This window comes from Capsella rubella, unplaced genomic scaffold (assembly GCF_000375325.1).
Source record: "Capsella rubella cultivar Monte Gargano unplaced genomic scaffold, Caprub1_0 scaffold_3, whole genome shotgun sequence".
Taxonomy (NCBI): domain Eukaryota; kingdom Viridiplantae; phylum Streptophyta; class Magnoliopsida; order Brassicales; family Brassicaceae; genus Capsella; species Capsella rubella.
The window spans coordinates 10,088,049-10,099,076 of NW_006238921.1; the positions used below are offsets into that span (position 1 = coordinate 10,088,049).

At 31.8% G+C, this 11,028-nt stretch overlaps 2 protein-coding genes across 2 annotated transcripts; both read right to left on the reverse strand.

Moving 5' to 3' along the window:
- Positions 1-1,984: 1,984 nt before the first annotated feature.
- Positions 1,985-3,142, reverse strand: LOC17893601 (F-box protein At2g14290). Its single transcript, XM_006297819.2, has one exon. It carries the CDS (start codon positions 3,140-3,142, stop codon positions 1,985-1,987), a length of 1,158 nt encoding a protein of 385 aa, XP_006297881.1.
- Positions 3,143-9,243: 6,101 nt separating this feature from the next.
- LOC17891026 (protein PROTON GRADIENT REGULATION 5, chloroplastic) lies at positions 9,244-10,052 on the reverse strand. The gene is made up of 2 exons (XM_006298585.2): positions 9,639-10,052; positions 9,244-9,517 (listed from the first exon to the last, which is right to left on the reverse strand). Exons 1-2 carry the CDS (start codon positions 9,918-9,920, stop codon positions 9,413-9,415), a joined length of 387 nt encoding a protein of 128 aa, XP_006298647.2. The 5' UTR covers positions 9,921-10,052; the 3' UTR covers positions 9,244-9,412.
- Between the last annotated feature and the right edge of the window lie 976 nt (positions 10,053-11,028).

Genomic DNA, 11,028 nt, shown 5'->3' on the forward strand with positions numbered 1-11,028 from the left:
TCAGATGGTCTTGTACAAAGAGAATGGCACACTTACCTTTTCAGGTGAGGATGAAAGTTTGAAATCTTACTTGCTTTGTTGTAATTCATTTGCATGTATTGTGAAATAGGTTAAGTTACCTGTTAACACATCTAAATGCAATATAATAAACTCATAAATTACCAAAAGATCCGTTGTAACACATTTAGTCGATAAATCTTTAAAGTTTTGAAATTTGTTTGATATCAACTCAAAGTTATTTACGTTTGATATGCTGTTTAATTTGATACATTGCAAAACTTTAATAACAACCTTTAATGAATCCATCCAATAATCTTAGTTAAAATTCAATGGCATTTTACGTAATAAACTACAAATCTAATGCTTCTTTTGAAAGTAGATATATCTATACTATTAAAGCTAAAATACCCATTATTTATAAACAAAGTTTCTCACCGAAATAAACTACACCTCTCATTTTCAGATCTTTGTACATTGAATATAGTATTTTTGAAAATGGACACCCGTAGACGGTATCATAAAAAGATTATTTGTGCAAATCCCCCTTAAATAAGTATCTCTTTAAAAAAATACTTTGGATATGATATTCTTAAAATATTTTTAAAAAATACTTTGGATATTATTTTAAAAGATTATTTTTATTTTTATTTTGAAAATAAATATTCCGTCTAGTAGAAGGGTCCCAACTCCTAATATAGATAAGAAAATATAATATTTAATTAATATTGATTATTATTTTGTTAATGTTATGATTATCCAAATTTTAACACACGCAATATTTTTAATTTATACCTGAAAACATAAATAAATTAGAGAAAATAATAATTTTATAGTTATAAATCTTCAATTATTGATAAAGATATTTGTATGTCTTTAGGCAGGATTTTTCGATCTCTATTATAATTTTTTTTTTATGTAATGATTTTAGATTTTAACACATGAAAACATTAAAAAAAAAATTTAGGTATGAATTTACAATTCTTTGATGAGAATATTTGTATATCTTTAGTTCTGTTTTATTTAATAAACTAGTTGTTGATCCGCGCTGCGCGCGGGAGGTTTATAATTTATATTATGATTTTTTGTTTTTAACTTTTTGTTGTTTTTTTACTGTTGTCACTTTTGTTATTCTATTCCCATATGGATAGTTGTTTTTTTTTTCAATTTTGTATTAGTTTAGTACTTAAAATGTTTATTGTTATTTGCGATTCGCGAGAGGTCGAGGGCAAGTTTCTGCGGTACTCTCTCTTTTCTAGGTATGGGATTAGAGAGATAATGTTTCCGGTGTGTCTGGTTTTGATCTATTTCATGATAGATGTTCTGGGATCTGACTTATTTTTGGTTTCTTCCTATGCTTAAATTTGTGTAATCTAGTCAATGGTTTCAAAATCGGTGCATAGCTGCAAAGGATTTGTTCTTGTAAACAACAGTTTTAGTAAATGTTTTCCGATCTATCTTTAACCGATTTGATTGTTGTATCCGACGTTTAGATAGTTCCAAATTCGTGTATCCGACGTTTTCTCGATCTTCTTTAACCGGTTTGATTGGTGTGTAGCCGTTGGACCTTAAGTTCATGCCCTTTTGAGATTATTAATAAAAAAATTAAAAAAGTTGATGATGTGGCGGATGATGTGTCGCTGATGTGCCGGAAGGAGAATAGAGGAGAAGTTACAGATGAGCTTAACAAGAGTTACTAACCATCAAGTTTTACAAGCAAGTTTTATTGGAAAATGCAAAAGTGGTTATATGAATCAGCGCACGGAGAATCCAGAGATGAAAGAGTAGCAGAATTCAAAGTATTAATTTGTCAAAGGAGCATGTACTAAGTAGATGAAAATGAGAACATATTCCTCTTTTCTCAAACATTTATTCAAGTCTCTAACAAGAGTTTAAAAAAAGCAGAAAATGTCATAATAGTTATGCGGGGCGGAGTATCAACGTTGCTATCAATCTCCTCATGTCGGGAGATTGGAATCTAAGTCCATCAAGAGAAAATCCATCGAGCATCCTTGAGAGTCATGTTGGAGGGAGCAGGGAAAGGCTCGAGGGTCTTGGTTGAAAGATTGAACACACAGATGTCCACAACATAAGGTGGCAGGAAATTGTCGGGTTTGTTCCAATTGGCGTTGGAGCGAATAAGGTTATGATGAGTGAAATATACCGAGTTTGGTTTGATACTAAGGGTATGGTTAGCAGGGACGGTAATACCCAAGTCGAGAAGCAAAGCCTCATCACCAAGAGAATCTACGTCAAGAAGATCAGGCATGTTGTCATCTGGTTCAGCATTAGGATCCATCTTGTAAATACGGAAGGCCATTTTTGTTTCTGTGACAAACAAAACCTCACCTGCTGTAGTAATAGCGATGCTAAAATAACAATTACATTCGGGAGGAGGAAACTTTGGGGATGGGTCACTCCCGGTGCCGCCGGTGTTGACTTCTTCGAAACCATGCTGCCTAGAAAAATCTATGATTCGAACGAAACGACGCAGCGTCAAGATGTATAGACGGTAACCCCGAAGAACCAGAGAGAGCATTCCAGTTAACACCTTGGGGATACCATAAGTAATGGGAATGAGATCGTAATGAGCATTGCCTTTCTTGTAAAACCCTAAAAAACAAGGAGGGGAGTCAAAGAACCAAACCAAAGCCAACTCATCTGTCTTCTCGTCTACCCACAAACGTCCCCTAATTTCATCGGCGTATAATATGTAAACAGAGCCGTCACTTGATTCCCATTCAAACTCCTTATCTCCTCTATCTTTCAGAGCATAGTCGTTTGATAGGAGCGACTCTAATGGAGGAAGATCAATCTTATTCCCACTAAACACATCTATAATATACAATCTTGATCGAGAATCTATCATCAGCAACCATTTACCGCAACTTGCAAGCAATCGACTCGGAGCTGCTCTCGTGTAAATTATGTCTTTTTCGTATGGCTTGTATTGCAAGCAATCAGTAGTGTCGTCTGGAAAAAGGATTAGGTATGGAGATAAGCTTTTCCGGGGGACTGTTTCTTTCGAAACATGATACCAGTTGGAACAAACCATCTTAGCTCGATGGAAATCCACAAAACTCAAAAGCTCAAACAGAGATCTGAGGATATCCAGAGGGAGCTTCGACCAGTCGAGAGTTTCCATGGTGTTTGATAATTGTTAGGTTTGGTTTCGAGAGAGATAGAGATAGAGATATAAAGAGAGAGAGAAGACGCTTTCTCGTAAATAAATAATTTGATAACCGACGTGATTTACTAAGAAAATATTAATTTCCATCTTTAGCGTGTTTACTTTTTTTTTTCTTTTTTTTTTTCTTTTACTTTTTTGGTGTCTCAGATCTGGGCGTTCGGATATCGGATCGGGTTCGGTTCGGATTTTTCGGTTTTCGGATTTTTTAGATATTGATTCTAACATCCATTCGAATATTTATAAAATTCGGTTCGGTTTCCATTCGGATATTTCGGATTTCGGTTCGGTTTGAATATAATTGTGATAATTAAATTTTAACCAAAATTTATTAGATTCGGTTTTATTCGGATATTTTTAAATTCAATTATACTCAAATAATCCATACTATCCAAGTATATATAAAAAGTAGAAATGAGGCAAATGACAAGTTCAAAGAACCAACTAACATAATACCATACCAATATATAAAATTGAAGCATAAAACTGTGTCGATGCATAAAAGCTTTAAATAAATCAAGCTAAACCATAAATTCCTAATGAAAAAGTAGCAAAATTCAGTGACATCCTAAATCAATTAAAAATAATTTTTAATCCGATATGCGGCAAACGTATATATCCTAAAGATATTAAAGTATATATTATAAGTTCGGTTATATATGGATATCTATTGGATATCGGTTTGGATCGGGTTTAATCCGATATCCAAAAATAATGAAAGCTAACAACCGATCGGTTATTTTTCCAATATCGGTTCGGTTTTAATCCAATTTTTTCTGTTCGGTTCGGTTCGGATTTTCGAATTCGGATTCGAATTTTATGCCCAGGCCTAGGTGGCTGCGTGTTTTGGTTACTACGTCATCGTTTTAACATTTTAAATTCCTTTCTTTTTCCTTTTTCTTTTTTTTTTTTTGCTATTACGATTCTTATTCTTTTTTTGTTTTCTGACTCTATATGCGAAACAGACATTTCTAGTAATAAAATTTTAAGAATACAGAATTATATTATTATATATCAATTAAGTAAATAGCATTAAGGGTATGGAATGTTTTGGCCGTGGTGGTGATTTCAACCTTAGTCTAGGCGGTGGTTTTGGAGGCGGTGGTTCCAGCCGATGTAGTTCTGGTGAGGGTCCTCCCAATGATGGCAATTCTAGCAAAGCTTATCGGTCTCGGTGGCGGTAACTACAATGGTGGCTGCCACCAAAGGTGAGGGTGGTGACTCGTGAGTGGAGATTACATTTTTCCTAATATTTCTTTTTCAACTTATAGTCGTACATTTCATTATAATTTCTACTGATATTTAATATTACTATTGTTCGCTAACTTTAAATACATAATTTGACATGGTTCTTTTTTTTCTTTTTCTTTTTTTTTATATATATTATCAATGCGATAAACAAATCACGTAGAGTACATACATTTTTCTAAACACTTTCAAAAAAATTATATCTTCTTTCGAAATATATATATTCAAATTGACCATATAAAGTAATTGATTATTCAGTAAAAAAAGTTGAAAATTATCTACAATAATTTTATTTTTCTATGACTCAAGACCCTAAATCTCACTACTCTCCTCTCTCAATCTTCGCCATGAATCTCCCTCTTCCACTTTGTGTCGCCGCACCACCTATAGATCTCATACTAGCGCTGTCTCACATATGCTTCCCGTCTCTGCTGCTCTCTTGATTTTGAGCCAATAGCTTCATCGTGAAGATGCAATGAATCGCGGATAAAGAACCAGAGCCGAAGGGTCCTCATCGTCACCAGAATTGACAGAGAACCTAACGTCGGTGCACAAATTTGTAATTAGAAGAAGAAAACTTTTTGGGAAATAACTCGCCGCGAGTGAGATCCACGTGCGCGACACTCTCATTTTACAGGTTTTTATCTTTCGTCTACAATATAATAACAATAAAATCTCAAAAATAAAATAAAACCGTAGAGTCACAATATATTTATTTAATTAAATTTTAATGTAAAAACCTTTGTGAATGAATGGTTGTTATCTTGGCGTTTCTACTACCCATGGATTAAAAAAAAAAGATATTGAAGATAAAATAATTTTACCTATCCATCTAATTATTATTTTTATATTTATATTATGTAAATAAATGAGTTACTCCTTTTTGACGTTTTCCTTTCCAAGAAAAAATATTTTAGTTAATTGAATATGTCAATATTCCGTTCATTACCGTTTTGCATGTCTTAAAAATTGGTAAGAAGGTTCAAACTTTAGATAAAGTTTTACAAACTTTCCTCATTTTTTTTCAATTGAAAACAATATTTTACTCCTTTCCTAAGATGTTTATAAAAACTCCAGTAACATTAGGTTAATAATAAATAATCTTTGAAAAAACAATATTTCTAATATAAACAACTTTTTCTTTTTTTCTTATCTATAGTTTTTTACTATATAAAATATAAAATAAGTAAAATAAAATATAATCCATGCTACAACACGGATATTGATCTAGTCTATCCCCTATATAGTATCCAGAGGATTAGGCGAATCGTCTTGCACCTAAACTTTCCTATTCTAGAAGCATTCAGAAATGGAGATTTAAATATACAAAGGCTCTTTCTCTATCAAAGCTGCTGCGTTTAAAGACACTACACACATCCCAGAGTGTCCCAAGATGTCGCACCTATCTCTCCAAGCTCTCAAGATACAAGCTTAAAGACTTTCCTTAATTTGGCCGATTTTGCCAACAAAGCTCCAACGGCTATATTCTTTATGTTTTGCGATTTGTTTTCTTGTTTTAGACTCTAGTGCCATTGTATATTGAGCCTATAAAAGCTCAGCTCGTGATTCATTGTAAAGCACACATTATCATTGATTCAATAAACAATTGTTTTTCTTAGAAAGTTGTGTCTTTGTTATTATTCTTGTCTTTAGAATCTAAGTGTGGAATCATTTCTTTTCTACTGATTTACCGATCAGATTGCTTGTGGTATCAAGCCTTCTTGTTTGTGTGTGATTGTGGAATCAATAGCGAACTCCATCTCCATATCTACTTTTATTCATCTTTCGCACCAAAGCTTGACAACTCTTGACATCTTTTGATCAAGTAGCCTTGGTGGATTCCGAGCCTATATATATCATCTGGTATCACAGCTAAAATTTCTTATCAACCCAGATTGTGTTCATCCAACCTTTATCTTCTCAATGTTTTTTTCAGTTTTGTTGTTTTAATTCTTATGAATTCAAAAACCAAAATAAAATTTTGTTTCTTGCTCTTGTTCTTGTTTAATTTCTTCCTTAACATTATAGAAAGCAAAAAAAAAAATTTTGATTTAATTTTTTATTTCATTTTATCGAAGAAAAACTATACAAAGTTATTTATTTCTCTAGTTTTGTGTTATTTCCATTGAAATCTTTATAACCACATAAAAAAAAAGATTAGTATTTTGATATTTTAAAAACCATACAAAGTTATTTATTATCTCTTGCCTCTAAGCTTAATTTCTGCCAACCGTATGGCTTCTGTTCATCCACCCAACTCAAGAATCCATGAACACCACATCTGTTGAATCTTCTTCCCGGATTGTCATTGGTCCATGACTTTGCGACAATCGAAACTCTACCACAACTGCTGCAAAGAGGACCCCAGCTATGGCTTGAATTCGCATCAAAAGACCCTGAAGTTTGGCTCACCATTCTCTGTTTCACTATGAATTTTGAATTTTTTTTGATTTAGGGTTCTTAGAAACCCAAATCGAGTAGATAAAAGACAAAGGGTAACAGTGTCTTATGTTTAGACTAATTAACCACGTGAAGTAAACTTCTAACTGCGTTTAACGATTCCGTGACCAGCGTTAACGGCTGTTAACTCGAACGTATAGATTTACCAACATTAATAAAACAAAATTTTTTTGTTACAACAAAAATTAAACCAAGTATTTTTATTCTAAATTTAATAATGCAGGTATTAAACGGCCAAAATAAAATTAAATGGAGTATTTTGCGGGTTTTTCCCGTTTCAAAAATATGGCTTTGATTGAATTTTGGGTTCAATGCCTAGCAGTTGAAAATAGTTTTTGTTTTAATTTTTTCGTAATTGAAAACACTATAAAGTAGCGTTCTATCTCATGCCTTTCGTTTCTAAGAAAGCTCATAGCAACAAAGCATTTACTTTGCTAATAGACTAATACTGAACATCCCTAAAATATTACTATGAAATATACTAATAGAAGATCCGCTAGTTTAATCAGCTCCAGTGTCTTACTTTGTGTTGTTGCAAAATGTTGAATTGATTGATGCAAACTTGTTCAAGAGAAGTTGAAGATGGATTGCTCCTTTTCTTTTTTTGCAGATGACCATCTTCTATCTTTTACCTTCATTGTTGTGCCCCTAAAAATATAAGTTAAGGCTCTTAATTAAGTATACAGTAAAACCTCTATAAATTAATACTCTATAAATAATAACCACTATAAATTAATAAATTTTGCTGGTTCCAAGTCGGGCCAGTGTAAAAATTAACTAAATTTGATAAAATAATAAAATAATAACTTTTTGACATTCCTGTGTAAAATATAGTCCCAATAATATCATAAATTAATAATCACTATATATATATCTATCTTATATATATAATTAGATATGTTGAAATATGCTTTTACTTTTTTTGTAAAAATGATTTTTTCTCCTATACCTCATCTCTATAAATAATATTTATATTATATTTTTAAACTATAATCTTAGAATATACTCCATAACCTTACAAAATAACCAAATTTTTCTTTATGTTTTCTATTTATAAATATGCATCATATTCAATTTTTTGTTTAGTTTTATAGGATGTTATAAGATAACAATTAAGGTTTTAACATATTTATCTTTTTTGTATATAACTCTATTTATTTTTATATTTTTAATGTATTGTTAAATTATTTTTCTAAATATAAAATTCAATTCTAAACTACAAACATTTATACAATTTTAAAACGAATCTTATTTTTGTCCCAATTCATATTTTCAAAAAACTTTAAAAGTTAAAAATACTACTAATAAATATTAATTTATAGATAAATTAATAATTATTAATTTACACTATAAAATAATAAATATTAATTTATAGATAAATTAATATCACTATAAATTAATAAAATATTGTGGTCTCAACATTATTAATTTATAGAGGTTTTACTGTATGTGTATGAGTCAGGGTCTCAAGTACCTCATGAAATTGTGTACTGATGCAAACAAATATTACTTGCTGAGTATGAATGGGCGGTTTTCGGCGTTCGGAGGTGGAGGAAATTCCGCTTTGTGTAGACGAAGATTTGTCAATTTGGCTCAATTTCAACTTCATTACTAAAATTTCCTTTTCCAATAGTTTCAATGGCTCAACATGAACAAGTGGACCTTCTGAAACCTTTAGTAACAAGTGCTTAGCTAGAAAAACATAGTTTAACTTGTAAAATAAATGTCGAGTTGAAGCTATATATCAAGTTTCCGCGATGACAACTTCATTCGACATATTAAGCTGTTAACACTTTGATCTTAATACCTCTCCTCCTGATCTTGAACTCCCCCATCTTTGTCGAGATACAAGATAACTCAATAGAAAGCGAAGCATACCGTCTTTTCTCAATCCGTTGTTTCAGAGTAGTGATTAGGCTTGAGACAGGCTTCATGCTTCAATCTTGAAAGAGTGACAATATTACATGTTTGTATTTACGATTAGTGAGAATACTAATTCAACTAAGACCATACTGAACAATGAACATTCTCATTTCTTTGCTATATATACAAGTATCTGAGTATCGCAAACACAACTATCAGATGAGAATTAGTCCCCCTTCTTTGTCGAGAAACGAGATACCTAACTAGAAAGCAAAGCTTACTGTCTTTTCTCAATCTTTTTTTCTTGTTTCAGATATTTAGAGTAGTAATTAGGCTTGAGACATGTCTCAAACTTCAATCTTGAAAGAGTGACAATATTACATGTTTGCATATATGATTAGTGAGAATACTAAGACCTTACTGAACAATGAACATTCTCATTTGTTTGCTACATATACGAGTATCTGAGTATTGCAAACACAACTATGAACTATCAGATGAGAATTGAGAATGGCAGCAGTCATGTGTTTTGTTTGAGCAATGTAACAAAAATCAAGATTATAGGTTTTGAACAAAATACATCTAGACAAAGAGAACAACATGAGGAGAGTGTATACAGACGAAAAACAGAGGAAAAGATTTGTTCTTTTTCAAGAACTAAGCAAGAAAGCCAAGCCTCTCTCCATTCTTCTTAGCAAGCCTAATAAGCCCTTGTCTCTGTTTAGCATCTGCTCCAATAGATTTGCAGAACTCTGTAATCACCTGAAAAAAAAAGAACAAAACCATAGTTAGATCTAGTTTTTTCAGACAAACATGGTTTTTTCAGACAAAACAGTGGAACATGTTTGTCCGAAAAGGCACAAAACAAAAAAAAAAACAAAACCTGAGAGTGTAAAGCAATGGCTTTGCCTCTAAGCTGATTAAACCTCTTCTTGCCTACTATGTTGCGTGTAACAACAACTATAGGTGCAAATAACCCTTTGCCTTCATTAACATTCTTCATCATAGGCACTGCTCTGATAGCTTTCCGTGAGACTCGTGCTTGTTGCGGCGGCGCAAGTGTCTTGAAATCTTCTCCGGAGATGGAACTTCCCCAACCTCCATAGAAGGAAGTTCCTAGCAAACCTCGATTACATCCAGTTGCAGATATCGAAGCAGCAGCCATAATCAAATCAGCTTCTCTCTGTGTCTCTCTCTGATCGGTTCTAATGAGAAAGAGATTGTTGTGTGGTTGGTTTTTGAGAGTTTTTTTCACATTTTGGGTGTGGACGAGGTTTGGGTGTTGTTTTGGTTTGGATGGAGAAACCAGAGCCACAAATATGATTCTTGTGTAACGCGTCTTATTATTATTGCGTTTGGGATTATAGGTTTTTTTTGTTTCTACATAAACCATTCTCCACCGTCCGATTGTTTATTATTATTTTCTACTGCTTTTTCTTTTGATCAGATTTATATACATAAAGTAAATAGAATTGCTAAAAAGAAGTGAAAAAAATGGCTTTGTAATCTGATTTTAGGAAAAATTCTAAAAAAAAATAATGATTTATTTAGTTTATGTAGAAAATTATACAAAAAAAATTGTTGCCAGGAAAGTACGTAAACTAATTTAGAGTTGATAAATTATACGTTAACTATTTCAATTTTCCAGTTTTCTATCTATCGTGGTCAAAATTTTCAACGCAAAATTTTCAACGCAATCGTTAAAACACTATTACAATTACAATCTCGTGGAAGCGTTTCATTCTTGTCACAACCATAATCATAACAATTTTTCATTTTCTCGATATTTTAACTTCATTCAAAATTGTGAATACGATAGATATGAAACTAGAAAATCGGGATTGTTAGTGTTTTTTATGGGTTTTGTGCAAAAAAACCATTTAAGTAATATTTTTTTGCAAGAAAACCCTCCCCATCAAAAAAATGCAGGTCAATACTATAATCTCAAAAGTCACCCGCAATATAACCCTTCTCTGTATTGATGACGTGGCAGTTTAAATATTTTGCTGTTTTGAAGACAAAAAAATGACAACACATTGATTTTTTTAATAAAAAGTTTTTACAAAATTGTTTGTTTTCTTTGTTTGCATCTCTGCAACAATAAAAAAAAATGAAAAACATATATATCAAAATCGAATCCCTTAATCCAATTTTATATATGAAAAAAATTTGTAAATATGAAAAAAAAACGAGAAAACTGAGAAAATATGAAAAACAAAACTGAGAAGAATATGAAAAAAAACTGAGAAAAATTCGGATTTATATATATATAT